General features: G+C 38.3%; 1 protein-coding gene across 3 annotated transcripts in view; it reads left to right on the plus strand.

The window, feature by feature from the left end:
• Nucleotides 1-9,837, plus strand: part of GTDC1 (glycosyltransferase-like domain containing 1) — a 269,887-nt gene extending 260,050 nt beyond the window's left edge. For all 3 annotated transcript variants that reach the window (XM_012641743.1, XM_012641745.1, XM_012641744.1), the window contains 3 exons: nt 3,016-3,086; nt 3,790-3,881; nt 8,721-9,837. In XM_012641743.1, coding sequence (XP_012497197.1) covers nt 3,016-3,086; nt 3,790-3,881; nt 8,721-8,792 — 235 coding nt within the window. In that variant the 3' untranslated portion in view covers nt 8,793-9,837. The remainder of the gene's footprint in view (nt 1-3,015; nt 3,087-3,789; nt 3,882-8,720) is intronic.
• The last annotated feature ends 9,477 nt before the right edge of the window (nt 9,838-19,314 follow it).

Raw genomic sequence — 19,314 nt, forward strand, 5'->3', positions numbered from 1 at the left:
GTAGGAGAAAGTGTGCAATTAGGTTTTTATCTGCAGTTACATGATGCATCCTCTGTTTTAGTTTAGAACATCACCTTAGTGGGTGGTCATGATCTTTTCTTGTATCCAGGCCCTACCTTCTTGACACCACATTTGATGCTGGCTAAATGCCCAAGTACCAAACTTTTGTTTTTGTTGAGTGTGAATGAAATAGGGAATGCAACAATCAGCAAAGCAAAAGGCATACCATCAGTGAGATTGTAACAGTCCAGTACATTATGGTTACATTCCTTGCTAGTTAAGTCACTATGGTAAAATCCTTGGCAGGATTTTTTTCAATAGTTTATTCATGATGTTCATTATTATGAGTTGTAAAGAGTATGAGAATTTCATTTTTAAAATGTCTTATGGAATGTATCACTTTCTTAGATCTTGTAGACATGCTGTGGAAACCATAACATAAAATATGAGTTACTTACAATAACTAATTTTAATCCCATCTGCTAAGTATGACAACATTAGCATTTCCACTTAATTAAAAACACCCTTAAAGCAGCAATGTTTTAATCACTCCATTTTATTTACTCTCCTCCGGTGTCACTTATAATTGTAACTTTTTATTTTTTAATAATGAGGGATTTTTTTTTCTCCTTGCATCACACAAAAAAGTGCTGTCGATAATTAGCAGTCTTCTGTTATTAGTAGACTCAGGTGTCACAACTGTGTCTCATCCTCATTACAGTAAAAAATTTCACCTATCAGATTCATTATTGCTAGATAATGCGACTGAGAGCCTTTGCAGGCCCTCCAGAAAAGTAATTCAGCCAAGCAAAATTATCAGCTAATTATATTTAGAATCAAAAGCCCAACAACTATTTGCAGATAAATTGTATGAATTGAAGTGAATAGATCTGAATATTAAGATTCATAGATTTAGCAGATGATTTGTTAATTGGAATAAAAAGGTCATTTACTAGTCATTTTAACAATAGATCAATTGGAACCCTATTTATTATTTAACTGGTAGTGCATAAGAATTGAAATGATGAATAATTGTATTATTGTCATGAGATGATAATTTTTTTAAAAATAAGAAAATATGAGAAACTTATGAGGATGAATTTTGTAAAGTTGTTTTTAAATACTGTGGCCTATTTAACATATTTTTAAGAAGATAGCCCTGATCTAAAGACTATATATAATAAGGCTTAATATTTTAACAAGTCAAAAACATAACCAAAAGAGATGGTGGTTTGTTTCTTGATGAATTAGAAATATAACCATGAATAAGATAATTTACAAATAAAAGTTGAAATCCAAATTTGTGATTTTTTTTTCTTCTTAAATCAAATAGTGCTATTCCTGTCTTACTGTATTTTAATTAGCAGAGGTTTTTTTGGAAATGGCATGGTACATACTCATACGATGACTCAAAATGTAACTTGGCCTGCGATTTTCTTTCGGGAAACAGAATACTCTAATTCAAATCCATTATTAAAAAGCAGATAACATGTGCACTTTCTGAAATGCTTGTGACTTCACTCTTTTGATTTTATGTAATTATAAGAGAATGTTCATATGTATTTGCTTTTCGATTGGCACAGCATTTTAAACCTGAATGTCTGCATATTTTCTTTTGGTCCATAAAGAATATCACTGGTTTGTATGCTCAAAACTTTTGTTAATGTTTTGTGATACAATCACAGTGTAGTTTATAGCTGTGCCTGTAATAAGCGTTTCTATGTGTACCCTATATATGTAGGGAAAGAAATATTAGATCTTAGTTTGGATTCTGAAATTCATAATTGGTAACTAAAACCTGTGCCTTCCCACTGTGTTACCTTCTAATTTCTATCAGTTCTCATGCAAAACTTTAAAACTCAGTATTTTTCCAGTATTTGCAGCTCGAAGTAAATACTTTTCATTTAAACTAATTTCAGTTAACATAATAAAATAGGGAAAACATCACCCACTTAAAAACAGCTTAAATTGCATGTACTTTGTCACTCTAAATAAACAAGGTAAACATTGACATGACTTCAAATTATTCTTGGGTTGAAAAAAATCTGCAGTTCAAAATAAATTTCGCCTTTGGTCAACATGTTGGATGCAATTCAAAGTTTCTCAAAAAATAAACATATTTTAAGGAGTGTTTTGAATTTCACTGCATAATTTCTAGCCAACAGAAATGACAGTGGTATCTTTAAAGTTTATTACATGTCAGATCAATAGCCATTATGCAAGGCTGACACAACCATCGAGATGCAATACCTTCCTTCTGCTTAACCCTTAGTACTGTGACCCACTGTGACATGAAGAAAAACTTCCCCTAGGTGGTCCGGGGGAAATCTCCTCACAAAGTGAAACTTTCACGTTTGTTTAATAATAAAAATATTCTTTTCTGATAAAATGGAAAGTGAGCTAAATTTTTAATCAAGAAAGCAAAATGTTCATTAAAGTAATCTTTCTGAGAGTTTTTCAACAAAAGGGGAAGAGTTTTATATTCTGCATAATAACATTGTTTTGAAGCATGAGCTTAAAATGAAAATGCCCCATTACAACAGATTGTAAATTTTTTTCTGATGCTTTTAAAAGTGCCTCAATCATTTCTACGACTACAGTGCTAAGTTAAGTATTTGCTATTTTATTTAAACATTTTTGAAAAATGAACATTCTGAGGCTTTGCAGCATTATTAAGAAAAGCTGTCCATACTTTACCATGTTGTTACATGTGTTTATCTGCTGATTATAAAATGTGTTAAACAGTATTTTAAAAACAAAAAAAAATGCAGCGCTGCGCTTTGATTAATTCAGTGAACAAAACATATGCTGTTGGTTCTGTTCTATGAAATTCATATATGATCAATAAAATCTTTTAAAAGAGCAACTTTGGCTTTTAAGATTGTACTGCCGACCATGATTTTTGTCCCAGTTAGCTCTGGGCTCATACTGTTAACTTAGGCAAACAAAACCACTATCTGGCTATGATGGCAATAACATCGTTTTAATATATTCTTCTTTCTAAAATTTCTGTAGGTTGGAAGCTGTGTACTGTGGTTGTTACCCACTGTGTCCCAAAGATTTGGTTTATCCCGAAATATTTCCAGGTAGCTGCTTTCATGTGTGTTCGTCTTTGTTGAGATTTAATACATGATTCATGCTAAATTAGAAAGTTTGAAAATAAACTTAGGCAGGAGCAATTGTTTATTTGGCAAGTCAACATGTTAGTGTTAAGGAAAATTTTATGTGTTTTAATACATTAGAGTAAGCTTATATTTACCATCTGTTCTTTTAAGATAACAAAAAAGCAAGTTTTCAAATAGCATTCTTCATTGTTAGCATACACATCCCATAATGATGGATTTTTATAATCAGGTCAGTGTTACTGCAATTGCTTACAGATTTTTTTTTAATGATATACACAGAGAAAAATCAAGGACTGAAAGTCACACCAAATTATTTAAACAATTGACTAGTTAATAATCTGCAACTGTTGTGCAGGGTACATACGGCTATAGTACCAGTTCTTTGAAAAAATTCTCATCACAGAATATATCACATATGCATTGTGTTGCATTAGAATAATGTATTTTAATCACCCAAAGGAGATGTCTAAACAGTACAACTACACAGTCTTATTTAGCATTAAACATCCTTGTGAGCTGAGGTAACCTTATAAAATCATGCTTAAATAATGTACAACATGAGGCGGCACAGAGCAATATGCATTTTTAATTAGTAAAGTGACTAATATCGAGTGTGTGCTTTGAGGTTTTTGTTTCATTAAAAATGTATCTGTTTTTCCTGCAGCTGAATATCTGTATTCTACACCTGAACAGCTTTCAAAAAGGCTCCAGAATTTCTGCAAGAGACCAGATATTATAAGAAAACATCTCTATAAGGTAGTTATTGAGAAGAGATTTATATGGTATAAATGCCATATTGAAGTACAAAGAAAAATCTTTTAAAAAAAAACATTTAATTAACATACTAATGTTTAAAGGAAACATGCTAGGGAGGGATATTAGTTGTTACACTAACAAGGATTAATTAAACTGGATGCCAGTTGTATTAACCTAGGTCTTATGAAATACGTGCACTTAATGCACGTTACATGCTTTTTTTTTTAATTTATTGTTTTCTAAGATGACTGTCCTTTACATTTAGCCCCAAGAGGCTTATAAAAATGAACCTGGATTAATGTAACTCATTAGTTTAAAAGGAAGTAAAGGAAAGATTCTACAATTATACTAATGAGGATAAGCCTTTCTTCCCATCATAATGAAATCTTTAGTCCTCAAAAATTCAGGTGAATGACATTAGTGAAGTTTGGTGTTCATTTTTTAACTACTTTAAAGATGATTTGCAAGAATCGAATATTTCCCTGTCCAGTTTAATCAAATGACATAAAAATCCTCAGTTTGTTTAGATTAGCCTGTCGGTCTCATCTCTGAATTGCAAAGGCAAAAGGGAAATAGTATAAATAGCATCATTGTTTAGTCCCCTCATTCGTTCTCTTTTTTTTCCTTGTTTGAATCAAGACTTTTACATTGTTGAAATAACAACACAAAGAAGCCCTACTAAAAGTCTAAGTAATTGAACCAGGATAAATCTGCTTTACTAGTTTCAAAGGTGGCTCTAAGCCATGAGTAATACACCTTTTTATATTCTTAGAATGTAGCATCTTCATTTTACATAAATTCAGTATAGTTTACAATCTAGCAGTTTTATAATCCAGCATATTTTAATTTTCCTATGTTAATATACAACCTTCTGCATGAAATACAGCTCTCTGCTTTTTTTTCTCTCCTTGCCCTGTTCATGGCCTAAAATACATATTTACATAGTGATATATCAAAACATGACTTTGTTTCTGCAGGAAACAGTTAAACTTCAAGAAAAAGGGAGAGAACCAAAAATGCAATTTAACACCCAATTTCAAGCTCATTATCTTTCATTGTCTATTAACTTGGCAATGGTTCAGAAGGTAGCTCATAATAGTTTAAAATGCTGACTGAACAGTTCCAGGCTTCAGTATTACTCCTTGAGTCAATACTATTGTATTGTATACATGGGGAGCTTCACAGAGAAAACGGTCCTCCAAGGTTTACCTCAATATTTCCTAATTTTTAAAGTTCAGTAGCAGTTTTCTTTGTATAAAATATTAATCGAATAGTTTCCCATGTGGTAGACTGTCAAAATATGCAGATTATGAAAATTGAGGAAATAGAATAAGTATTAGCACAAATGGAATCATTTTCTATATATGACACAAAGCTATTTCCAATGAGTTCCATGTCAAATTGTTGATTTTTCCCCCCTTTGGGTGAATTTTTGGTGAAGTATTTATAAATTATTTCTACCATCAGAATTTGCCAGTTTTCAGTGTTGCTTCAGGTTAGGCCTTATTAACCCTGTTATTCTGCATCTGCAAATTTTTAACCATTTCAAAAGTTACCGCAACAAGTTGCCTCTAGTTAGAAAAGAAAGCAGATCTGCAGCTGAAATGTTTTAAAACAGCCACCGTCATAACATAGCTATAATTATTTACTTTACAAACAACTTCTAGAAAAATTCTAAAAGAATGCTAGCTTCGTGGTATGCTATTAATATATCAAATTTTTCCTTATATAACATAAAAAATAACTTGTACCTTAAATGTTATTTCATCGATCTATTATTATATGTTCTTACATGTATTTTTAGTTTGTACATCATAAAATCCTTGATCTCAAAGTTTTACAAATTAGTAATTCATGCATAAGCATTCATAAGAATTTATATTTATAATTCATTTTTAAGTATTTTCTGCCATGGATTTTTCTCTTATAAATCTATAAGAGATTTACATTTTCACATATGTCTTCATTCATAGATCTTAGTGATATTATGACTAAAAATTCATCTCAAAAATTAATAAATTACTTCAAAATTCTAAGTAATCAAAAGCTTTAGGTTACAATTATTAGGAAAAAGTGGCATGTTGCAAGGTACTGAGTTAAAATCACAGCAAGGACCACACATTTAGTCTGTTTGTTGTAATAGGATTTAGAGCCAAAACAAAAAAAAGAATGCCTTCTAAAACTTTATAATAAAGATACAATAAGTTATGGTAATTTTTCACCTTATGTTTTATAAATTATACACATTTTCAGGTAACATTTGCTTTTACTAAATTCTAGAGAAGGATTTCTTCCGAGGCAGCTTTTTACCTACTTTTCTTATGCAATGGAAGAGGATCTTTTGTGTGTACTGTGAAGCGAATGTTGAGGGTTATTTTTAGATTTATTTCATTGGACAGTGCTGTTTTGCTTTTATAAAACATATGCTTCTAAGATCTAAAAGGATAGAATGTCACCGAATTCTTTAATTTTGTTCCTTTTACATTTTTACACCTTACTCTTTTTTTGTTGTTAAAAGTTTACGTTTTAAAATCATTTCGACTTCTTATCATATAGAGTTCACTTTAGGATAAGATTTTTCATATGGATTCACACTTAGAAATTTAATGACTAGAATAAGGCTACTAACACTTGGCTTTCTTCTCACATGAGACATTATACTTTCAATATGAGTGAGAGTTTTGGGGCTATAACTTGAAGCAGAATTTGAAACAGAATGCTAGTAACTGAAAAGCAGAAACAGAATTTACTTTTTTTCTTAAAGTGACTCTTTCTATTATAGAACACTGTGTCCATGACTTCCCACCTGAAATAGTTTCAGACCTGAAATGTTTAAATTCCTCATGTTCACACAAGTGTGCTCTTACTCTTTCTGTCTTACACACACATACACACACACATACACATTTTTCTGAGGCTCTTTAGAGAAATCCAATGCATGCAAAAATTAGATGCTTCTTAATAATTTTAAAAATCTAAAACCATTTTCTTAATTTTAAAAACTCTAAAACTGCTTCTTAAAAAGTTTATATCTTCAGTTCAATCACTAACTGTAACCTTCTTGTACTGTCAGGACATGTCCTTTTTGAGGCCAGGTAGATGCATTGAACACATACCTGTCACATGCATAAAATAGGGAGCTCTTTTATGACTCTCAACTCAGACACAAGTTTCTAGAATTAATAAATAATACAATAATCAACCAAGGATTGACTTCTTACACCAACAGTAGTTCTTCCTTTCCAGCCCAAGCAAGTCTAATACTGTGAAGTTGTATTTTTTTGTCTCACTTTTACTATATGAATTTACTTACTGATAATTTTCAATAATTATTTGAGATTAGTATTTCATGTTTTTAGAAAATCTTAATCATTATATTTTAAAATAGTATAGAAAAAGAAATTGATGGCTATTCCCTTCTTACCAGTATTCAAAATAGCAAAAGGGTACAAATGGGGCAGTTGTATAAGGTAGACATCACCCAGACTAACAGAAGAGATTTTCATTCCCATCGTATTTTTTATTTTTTTTTATTTATAAACTGAGTGATATTCTCCAGTTAAAAGAGAGAGAGATGCCATTCTTTCTTTTGACTGACCTATAGTTTCTTAGGATTTTTCAGATGATAGCTGGAGATATTTTTGTTCTCTTCTTCAAGTTCTTTTTGGAGGAGAGAAGAACTTTTCAGATTTCTGCCTAAAACTAATTCCAAACAATGATTAAGCTTACAATTCAGATTCAATGCCCAGAAAAGCCATTTGTGGTTGTCTTAATTATGTGAGGCTATATCTACCCAAACCACAGCCAAGCCACTTTAAGTTTCTTTCAAGAGACTGGTCACTTTATAGTCCCCTTTTAATTGGAGCTTCAACTCTAGATGTGAATAAGGTGTTGCTCACTGGTTTTAACATGGCGCCAGAGTCCTCACTTTTTCCTTTAACATGAAAACATAAATGCTCATGACATTTTAAGAACTTCTAAAATCTCTCAGCTGCACCAGACAATTAAGGCAAATTCTCAATCTCTCACTGTTTTTCTCTTTCTCTCTCCCCTGCCTTTCCCTCCCTTCCCTGTTTCCTTCGCTTTATCCCTTCCTCCATGCCTTCTTTTCTTCTTCCCTCGGTTTTATTTGGTCTAGTGTTCCTTCAGTTTGTCTAAATAAAATAAAAGGAAAAAACTTCTAGCATCATAGATATTCTTTGGCTGATTAAGATCAGTTAGAGGTTTTGGCTTCTTGTTCTTCTCTGCTGTTCGTTTTCAGTCTGACTATAGGTGATTTTCTTGGCCTCTATATGATTCCTCTATAAACCTGGAAGATTTTTTTTCAATCTTAATAGCATTTTTCCCCTGAGGTATGGCTATAATGAATTAATGAATATAAACCTGTTTGCAAATGTGAAGCGCTTTATAAATTCCATCTAATACTAATGGCATTTATCTTTGTGTCTTCACCACTTAAAAGTAAAATTTAGATTCGCAAAAACATGTATTAAGAGTGTTGTGTATCTTGTGTTTATAAAAGTTAAAAGTTGGATGATAAACTTCTAATAGCTGTCATCCGTAACATAAACCAGGATATACGTGTGCAGCAGAATGTGCCCATTTGCAAAAAAACAGTAGCATGTTCCTATGGTTGGAAATCCCCGTCGCACTTTAAACCAATCAGAAACTGGGATTTCTTGAGGTGATGAAACTCGAGAACCATTTACTTGGTGGCTTTTTGAAATATAATTGACATAAGTGATGCAGATTTGCAACGTAAATTTTCAGCATACTTTACTCTTTCAGTCATTAATGCTTCTTCACTTCTTTCTCTTCTCTCCCTCCCCTTTGTTACAGGGTGAAGTGGCCCCATTTTCTTGGGCAGCCCTACATGGTAAATTCAGGTCTCTGCTTAACAACAGAACCTAGGGAAGATTTGTGACAGATGGGGCTAAGTCACAAACTTGCAGCCTAAGGCAGAATCTGAAGAACTTTCCAGAGTGTGCCCATATTTACCTGATCAGAGAGAAAAGAAAATCTGCAGAGGAAGCTGAGCCTGGCTGCTTGTCATAGCTGACACAGAGCCATCTGCCACAAACCTGTGGCGGCTTCAGATCTCCAATCCCTGCCACCACCCCAACTCAAATTAAATACAGATTCCTAGAGACGTTATGATGGTTACACATGTCCTCGGCATCACATGTAGGAGACTGTTCAAAAAAAATATGTGGCCTGTTGTATAACCGCACTCATGTATCCCATATGTGGTGCCACATTGAATTTCCGGTTGAATCCGTTTTTATCCTTTGTACTGGATGACATGGTGCCTGAATTCTTTCTTTTCGCCGACACCATGGCAGCCAAACTGCAGCTTCAAACGCTCACACTTGGCTGGGCTTCTACCTAGGTTGCCAGGTTATCATCGGAGCCTTCTTGTGTCCTCAGAGGGCCACAGGGCCTGAAAGGAGGATCGGAATGCTCCCGGACTAATTGGGCAGTCATCTCGGAATTGTTTGTGGGCAAAGGGCTGCTTTAGCACTTTTCTTTTAGCAAATTAATGACTCTCAGGCACAGGGGTTTTTAAGTGAAGGTATTAATAAGAGGTCTGGCAGGTATTCCCATGATTCACAGAGTTACATTTGCATTTAATTAATCTTAAAGAAAGTTGCAAGATAAACAGCTGCAATTCGGACAAACATGGCAAATACAGTCAGTGGGGCCATCTCGCCCATAAAATGAACAGTGAGATACTTGTCTGAATTTTTTTCCAGGGGTAAAAATACTTCTAACAAAACCAGTAATTTTGATATAAATATTCTTTGAAAATATTTGCATCCAACTACAAATATAATCTTTTCAAGATAAATCACTTATGATTCCAATAGTCAAGCTGCTGTATTTGTTGATGTAAGGATGTTTTGAACAGCTAGATTGTAAAATAAATTTTTAATAAAGTGCCCACTGCAATTTTTAATTAGCATATTCATTTACGTATAACTGTGTACATCTATCTGTATGTTTCTCACTGAACATTTTCCTTGTGACAGAGACAGGAATACAATTGTTTCTTTTCCGGATGAACAAGGATCTGTTTTGCAAATGTTTGTAAGATATTATGACATTTCCAAGATTTTCTTTGCATTCTGGAAAGCAGGAGGTAAACATTTGTAGTCATTAAGGTAAAGTCTGTTGATAAACCATCTTCTGTTTACTGACAGGTAAATTGTAACTTTCCTAGCTTTTGAAATGAATAAGTTCTATACACCACAGAGTGAGGCGCAGCCGGGGAAAGGTGGCTAGATGAGGGCCAAGCCTGGCTCTCTGGCTTCTAGAAGGATTGGACGGCCTCGCGGGCATCCAAGATAGAGCGGGCAATGGTTCAGAAGTCCAATAGGGCCCATTTGACAGGTAGCAAAATCGAAAGCAGGAAATAAATCAAGGTTAGGGAGCCAGACACAGGCCTCAGGGTAGAGGCAGTATTGCAGATCAAAGAAAGCAGGAGTTCAGAAAGCAGTGTGTGAGGCCTGGGAATTTAAAATTGGGAAGAATAGGAAACGGAAACAACAAGCTCTGTCTTTGAACAGAGACTCCTCTCCAGCCTACATGAGAGCCGTGGTAGATGATGGGCCACCATAGCACGGGCTTCCAGTCCTCACTTACGGAGAAGTCACTGAACAAATCACTTCCTCGCCCATAAAGCAAAGGGCTCCGGAACTGTTTTGGAAGTCTTAGACGGTGGAGCTCACAATCTAGCATCTAGCAGGTGTGCTTCTTTTGACAGTAAAACTGGAAATATAAATATGAGTAAGAAGTTCTTAGACACTTCTCCTGGGCAAGGTGATACTTTTTATACACATCTAGTGAGATGAACCAGATGAGTCAATATGCTTCAGTCAGAAAGGAGCTGTGTCACAGATGACATCGTCTCAAAATAATATTACAATCTCACAGCCAAGAAACAGAGCTTTAGTGTACTCTGTTTTTCTATCCTGAAAATAATGGGTTCACGTTTTACAGTGGCTAAGATATTATATGCACGACTAATAGCCATATATGTTTTCTCACTAATGATGGGGGAAAAATCATTAAATACCCTTCAGAGAACACATCTGAAATATTTACGTATTTTCCTGATTTTGGTGAATATAATATTGAAAGTTACCTGCATAGGGGTTTTTTCCTACACCCATAAACTCAAATCAAATTTTATCTTTAGCTGTGGCCAGCATTCCTTCCAGGATAAAAACTTACACTTGTAAAGGTATCACTCATAAAAACTATGCTGTCAGAGTTGGTATTTGTACACATAAGCAATAAAAAGTTTTGTAAATGTGTAATTCTTAACATTTAAAAAGATGTATTAATAAGTGTATCTGTGTGTGTGTGTGAGTGCACACACTTCTCAATACCTGTGACAGAGAGGAATGGAGGGTTTTTAAGTAAGTTAACCAATATTTTGTTGAAGTCAGCAGATCAGTGGGAATATAAGTTGACTCATTAATTCCTGTTTCCCTGATTTTCAGGAAAGAGATCAAACGCCCCCATTATTTCTTGGTTTGAGTATGTTTGTTGGAAAATGTCTTTGTTCAAACACTCGATTCTATTTTTTTAAAAAATAAAACCAATTTTAATTTTAAATATCTTTCAAAGTCTGCCCGTTGTCAAGACCTTGATACAATGTCTAAGATGCTTGCCCTAAACTTAATCTGTATTTCTGGCTAGGTATTTCTATAATAAATAACAATGTACCTGATTCTTGACCTACTCATTTAGACCATGTTGATCAGGAATAGATCAAAAGACGTTTTTCAAAATGCTTCTGGTTTAATAAACATCCTTCAAATACAATTCAGTTTCAGTGTCCTGCTCTTGTTCTCAGTTCTTCAGACATGCCTCATAAAGACAGCAACAGAATCTGTAAGTCAATGGAAACTCTTAGCCATAGAGAGCTGCATAGATTAATTTCAACACCTTGAAATGCATCTGGAAGCAAAGATTTCATTTTATGTTGAAGGTGTTAATTATATTTGATATTTTTAAAAGTAAAATCTGTTTTTGAGAAAGCATCTGCTACCCAGAAATATTATGAGCCACAAAAGAAATTTCATTTAAGTCTCAAGATACTTTCTGTGGGTGACAGAATCAGTTTTCAAATGGGAGTCCATGCTGTCTTTCAGCGCAGACGTGTGCTGTGCGTCTCATTCTTCTATTGACTGTTGACCTAATTGCTTCTCTGTTTCAGTGGAAAATTGGGGAGTATTTAATATCAGATCGAAGAGACTGTATTATAAACCACCGGCTTGAACATGTTTCATTTTAAAATTTGAATTGCGATACAGGACAACTAATGCTTCTATAATACGACTTTCCTTCAAAGCTATTCATTAAAATGTAACTGGGAAGGTTTTAAAACATGCAAGCAATTCTACCTGCTGCTCAAAGATATGTACATACGTGATTAAAGTACAGTATTACAAGACACATGGAAATTAACCCAACGTACAACAATGGTTAGGTCAGAGGAGCAATGGCGGAAAGAACAGGACATACAGGTGGGGAAAGGCACAGTCACTGCGTGATTGACGGTCTATTTCTTATGCTGGATTATGGTACAAAAAGATCTCTTACTAGTCTTTATGACTTCGTACATGTCCTCAGTGTAATTATTGGATATGCCTTTTGGTAGGAGCTATAAATACTTTGGGAAGCAGTTAGTTTTGCTACCATGTCACCTTCACATCGCCTGACTTCCTAAACTATTCATTGAGTCAGAAAACCATTTCCCTCAGAAAGTGACAGAAACTGCTCTAACTGCCACTTTGTGGGAGAAAACTGTCCTCTGCTTACCAGGAGCCAAGGACTTCACCTCAACCCTGGAACAAAGCAGGCTGCGAAGAAAGTCCCTGGGTTTCTTTTCCTTGGGGCTGCTGATGCCTGTGGCATTGCGAACACAGGACGGACCACTATAGCTCTATGAACTCCATTTTGGAGGGTCCTGAGAGGAAGGTGAAGGCAGATGTTAAATGAGCCCAGTCTTTTTATTTATCTTGAAAACTTCAGAGCTATGTGGCAGAGCACCAGAGCTTTCTGAGCTTCTACCCATTCCCCACCATGTTGCCTGTCCACTTTCCCCTTTAAGACACAGAACCAGTTGTGGTCTCTGCCGCCTGCGAGGCACACACGGCTTCAGGGACCAGAACCCCCACTCCCTCAACAGCCCATTTTTCTAAGTTGGAATTTGGGATCAGTGTCTTCAGGGGTTCTCCCATTATCTGTCATTACCTGAGTGATTCTTTATTCTCTCCCAAAGCTCGATGGTAATGAGTTTCAACCCTAGGGGAGGTTCCTAATTGTTTTCATAAACTGATACCGGGAATTGATGATTCTTGGAAGATAATGTTAAATGCCTGTATCACTCTCCTATCAAGTACTGCATTTAAATAGCAGACCTGAGATGGGGTGTGAGAAGACGTGACTCCCACTAGGAATACTTGTGTGACCTTTCTCTAGCAAACCGAAATCCTTCATACCCGAAAATTTAACGTTTCCAATGTCATTTCACAAGTGAAAAAATTAAGGCATCATATAAAGGCATACTTAGGAGCTGACGTGTTGCAGAAACAGAAAGCCTTTATGTATGTGGCCCACTTTGTTGGTGGTAAAAGGGACATGAGAGAGCACACAGTGTGGCCAGTAATTGTTTAAATGTTTTTATTGCTCCTATCATTCTGCTTTTAGGGAGGCATTCTGTCTGTACGTCCTGTCCTGTTGCAGGCCTCCGCCTCTCTCTGTAGTCTTGCACTCTGCTGGGTTCATACATTTTGGTAACTTCCCCAGCCTTCCTGGTAAGCAGTTATTTTTGTTACCTCCCTATATTTTAGACGTAAGAAACTGAGAAGAAGTTGATGTGCTTTGGGTCCCATGGTGGTAGAGGCAGGTCTAGAACGCAGATTTTCCAGGACTCTTTTAGTAGGCTTTGGTTGATTTAATTGGTCAAGACCACCCCTTAAAGAAGCAGAAGGGGAAAACATTTGTCTCTTCGACTTTTTCCCTTCTTTCGTCCTTTTCCTGCCTCTCACTATCAGAAGAAACATGAATTTATAAATTGCTAATACCATACCGTAGACTTATTTCATGTTAACCCATGGCTGTATTTGTATCCTAAGTGACCATAAGGAGAGGAATGCAAAAGAATTGACTTCTGGCACTAAGATTTCAGACTCTGGCACTTGTGATAATTCTGAACAAGTGACTCTTCTCTGTTGCCTTCCAAATCATACAGTGACAAGGTTGCTCATCCATGCAGATATAAGGCTAATCCTTTATCCAAAAGCAGCCGCCACGATCTCCCTGCTGCAATGGGCCAAAGAGCAGAGGGGGCAGGTGGCGGTGGTGGCGGCAGCACCTTTGGTTGTGCAGCACTGGGCCTGCTTCCTCTCATCCCAAAGAGATAACCCAGAAATTACATCCTCAAACTTATTTCCCCAGAAAGAAAGGGAAGGGGAGGGATAACTTAAAAAGAAGAAATTTCTAATATGATATTAGACTGTAATTCATAGGGAAATTTATGCCGGAGATATGAATTTCTGAAAATAGGGGGTTTTTTTAAAGGGAAACTCTGACACATCCTTAATTATAGAGTAATAAATACCAATGGTATATTATCTTCCGATATTTCCTTACACAGATACCAAAGCATGCAGCTGTTTTTGAAAACTGATAATCAAGTACAATATAAGTATATTACATCTTGCACTCACAACACACCCTTCAACTAAGCAGCATGATGGAGCACTTAACAGTGAGAAACAGAGCTGCTCATAGTAGAAACCCAACTGAACAAATGAGCTCTGAATTGTAACTTAAGAATCGTAGTCAAACCAAAGTGCCTGTCCGTGCCAGGAAAGGCATTCCAAAGGCAAAGAGCATGCCAAGTAAAAAGTCTTTCTTCAGGATTATGGAGGCAGTTCTGAAAAGCCAGCATAACTTAATGATCAATCAGAAGAATATAGAGCAGTAACTACACAACTGAAGGATGCATAAAAATTGTACAAAGCATTAATAGTGGAATGGGGAGGTAGGATGGGATTTAACCAGAAAATATGAAGCTCTTGGAAAGCTCCATTTATTGCCTTCAATCCAGGCAGCAGAAAGAAAGAGAAAGAAACAAACATGGTCAAAGAAAAGTATGTGGACAAATGTGGGGGGTAGAAAAGGAAATGAAGGTTAAACAAGGCCAATGTGATTCCGAATAAAAGGCAGGGAGGGAAGTATGAGGAGCCAGCTGCAATTACTAAATGTTACATTAAGAAGAGCTGAAATTGAGAGGGGGAGGTCTGGGTATTTTACTAAGTGGATTAATGTCCTCTTCCTTGGGTGTCTGAAGTTGCAGATTTTAATTTATTTGGTGCAGGGATCTATTGTGAAATTCTTAATGGGAGGGGGATAAACAGAAACAATTATAAACACTTAGGAAGTAGAAAAGAAGAACATAAAATCCTTTCTATAAATTTAACTATAATAAACAGGGCTCAAAGCTATGGACAAGGGTAAAGAGTTAAAAAAAATATTTAGTCCATGATAATAGAACATAAAGGGAAATAAGAGGTGCATCCAAAAAACAAACAAAAGAACCAAAAAGAAAGAAAAAAAACCCACATAGATGTGTAAAGACAGATTTTGAATGATTTAGGAGCCAGTTTTATTGCTGCTCTCCTTTCTCAGCCCATTTAAAAAAATAAATCATAACTCTGGCATTTAGAAACCTAGTCATGAACATCATTTATTAATATAAACTTAATCCTGTGCTGTTTTTCGGTGGGTGGTAAGAACATGAACTAACAACTGGCCTAAAACGATGGCAACAGGATGATCCACTCAAACACAGGAAAGCTATAAGAAAAGAAAAACTCATAATTTGCTCTTTCACCTTATTTATTTTACTGAAGGATAAAGCCAAAAAGTGGAGAGGGTGTGGCTAAATCACTAAAGGACTAGATGCCTAAATGGAAATTTTTAAAGTTTTCCTAAATATGTATCAGAAGCTGAGGAGAGAATTGAAACCTTGTGTGATTTGCATCGTTTTGGTAATCTGCTAATCTGCTAATCTACTCCCCGGGAAGGTGAGAAATAAAGAAAGCTCCCTGCCTTCTACAATTGAAGAGACTAGGACAGAAACTTAATCGTGTTCTTACTCCCTGAGTGTACCTCGGCTGTCATCTGGCTGGCAACCGGTCCACAGATGTATTGGTTCAGACATTTGCCTGGCCAATAACGTTAGCAGTCATTTAAATTGTTAAATATGGATCAGGAGGTATTTAAGAATTACTGATATGCAGCTATTAATATTGAATGCAAATAGTATTATTTGGGGTGTGAGCAAATCACTTGACTGGAACCACAGGAAAAAGCACTTTGAAAATTTATTTCAAAAATGCGGTGGGGAAAATGGTGTTGATGAAAGAAAAAAAAACAATGGAAAATGGAAAAAATATTACCTACAACGAGGAAGATTGGTAAAATGTCTAGGCAAAGTGGCCTCGGCTCCTTCAAGCTGATGCTTCATTCTATCAGCCATATGTAAACATAGCTCATGAAGAGACAGACCCTCTGTTTCTAAAGCTGACCCAGCAACAAGAGGAAGAAAATACATACTGCCACGGTAGCAGCTCAGGGTGATCCTCAGAAGTCATCTGCGCGCTAATTTTAGTGTCAGAGGTTTGTAATGGTCAGTGAGTGGACTTTGGATTCTTAACATTTGTCTACCTTCTTTGGAGAATTCAGGACATGGTGGAGTTGAACTGGCATCTTAAATCCCAGGGACAGGGTGGAGATTGCCTTGTGATCATGATTAATTAAAAGGAAAGGAATCAAAGCAGACATGTCTCCCTTTTCTGTTGGAGCCGCAGAGCCAGGGACGGGAACTTGTGCTCTCTCGTGCTTGCAGCTATCCATGTTCCCTGGCTTTCAGTCCGTTTGGCTTTTCCCTTGTATGTCTAATGCTGTGATAGCAGGCCAATAAAATAGAACCTATAAAATTGCAAAACAAAATGTGTGTATTAGAATTTTACTGAAGATAATGAATTGCAACACTCTAAGCACCAAATTTTTAAACTTAAAATATATGAGTAATGAAGTTCTAAAGAAGCAAAATGTGCTCAAGCGGAGTATTTATAGTCCCTTTTTGTAAGAGGTTCCCCAGACCTCTGGGCGCATCAGCAAACTGTCCTCCTACACAGCGGAGCGTGCAGCTGCGATTTGGCCCTGGGCACCACCTACCCAGAGTCACTACCTAATGCCTTTTACATTTGCACACGTTACAGAAGAGGAGAGGTGGGAAGAGACGAGAAGGGGCCTTTCCCCCGTCCGCGCTCTGTTTCCTTTTGTCGCGGCCGTCAGCTGACACATGGAAAATGTGGTGTACGCTTTTGTTTGCCTTTAATCTGTAATTAAGGATCCCTTGTCTGGGGCTTGCTACTTCTTGCCTCCTCCCCTCCTTGCCTCGCGGGTCTCCCGCCCTCGGTCGGGTCTGGCGCGGCGCGCTGCAGCCCGGGGCTCGGGGTCGCCGCCCCGGCAGTGGGAAGGCGGCGGGCGCGGCGGGGGGCGCTCGCCTGCCCGAGAGCGGCCGGCCCCGGCTCCCCGAGCTCCGGCCGCGCGTGGCTTTCGTCGGGGCAGCGGCACGCGTTGCCCAGAGCGGGCAGGGCCGCCCCGCGGGGCCCCTCGCTGCCTCCCGCGCGCTGCGGGGTCGGCGGGACCCGGACCCGAGGGTCGCCGCGCGTCCGCTCCCCGGCGCCCCGGTGGCCGGCGAGCCCGGGCTGCGGTCTGCAGCGGCGCCCACCCTCGAAGCCCCGCTCCGTCCTGCCCGGAAGGGGTGGGAGGGGAGCTGCACCCCTTCTGGCGCGAGGAAGGGGGGCGCCTCCAAGTCCTCAAGTCGTAACCCGCTCCCCGGGGCGACAGCCCAGAGCCGGCAGCCGGAGCAGCCGGGGTCCGGCCAAGCGTGCGGGCACAGCCACCCCCGGCGGCGGCCTCGCCCCCTCCCGCGCCGACTCCCTCGCACACCCGCACTGGCACGCGCCCGCCGGCACGCGCACCGTCACGCACACACACCGGCACGCACCCCGACACACGCACACGCCGGCACGCACGCACCCCGACACGCGCGCCGCCACTCACAGGCCGGCACACGCACCCGCGGCGGGCGGCCCGCTCTGCCCCTGCTCGGGGGCGCGGGGCTCGAGTATTCCCTGGTGGGCGCCCCCGGGAAGGGAGCGCCGCCGTGGCCGGCCCGATCCCTTTTCTCCAGTCTCGGTGTTTTATTGAGCCGGGTTCCTTGAGTCGGCCAGGCTCAGTCCTCAGTAAGGGAATAAAATGAAGATGCACTGAGCAAAAACAGAACCAATGATTTCCTCTACAGCCCCCCGCCCCCGCCCTAGCAAACAGTTGACCTCAGTAAACCGGGAAGGGCGTGGGGCTGGGCGCGGAGTCTCCACGCGCGGATTCTGCCTGTGTATTTTTAAACCCTCCTGTCTGACTCTCTGGTGTATTCAGACGTGTGAATTCAATCCCACCCCCCGATGCTTTCTTTTTCTCTTTGCACCTGTATTTTGGTTTACAAACTTTGTTTGCCCCCCTAACCAGCAACTGGTTATTCAGGAGGAAGGGAAAGAGGAATTAAGCGATATTTGGGTAGGAGACTATTTAGAAGCATCACATTGATTTGTCCCTCATTTGCTCTGATTAAGTTTTCAAAAGACTTGGGGAAATCTCTAATATTTTGAAGCTTCTGTTTTTTAAAGCCTCCCCCACACTAGTGTTATTATTTATCATTATTTATTTGAGTGTACACATTTAGAACTGTATGTGCAGGAGAAAAGATGCCCCTGGCCCCTGATTTCAACAGCGCTGTTTTCCTTTCTCTCCGTGTGGGTTACGGCGTCATTTTCTCCCCCTCTCGCATCAGTAGAGAGTGTATACGAAAGCAGCGCACACCTGGGACTAAATACAAGAAGCGTTAGCCCGGGTCGTGTGTGACCATCCTTCATCTATTGCTGAAGATGTTCCTCCTCAGATTTGAAATATGCCTCAAACTGTAGGCTTAAAGATACGGATGGGTTGTGTGGTTCAAATGTGAGAAAGCAGTCAGAGGTAGAGGAAGGTTGGGAGAGGGTGGCCTACATAAGCCTACCCTTGCAAGGAACAAGAACACGTGGCAAGTGCATTAAGAGACTGTAAACAATGATAATCAGGCCTTTCAGAAATCATAAAACGGATTGAAATATCAGATTCATTATTTATTCATCACAGCACAACTTTGCAAATCTGAGAATAGTGTTTGGAAACCCAGTGCCTTCTATTTTGTACATCAAACCAGCAGATGGGTCTCCCAAACCGTGGCTAAAGGGTTAAAGCTATAATTTTAGAAAAGAATCTCAGGAAATGACACTACGATCTG

This window comes from Propithecus coquereli, unplaced genomic scaffold (genome assembly GCF_000956105.1).
Source record: "Propithecus coquereli isolate 6110/MARCELLA unplaced genomic scaffold, Pcoq_1.0 Scaffold169, whole genome shotgun sequence".
NCBI classification, from domain to species: domain Eukaryota; kingdom Metazoa; phylum Chordata; class Mammalia; order Primates; family Indriidae; genus Propithecus; species Propithecus coquereli.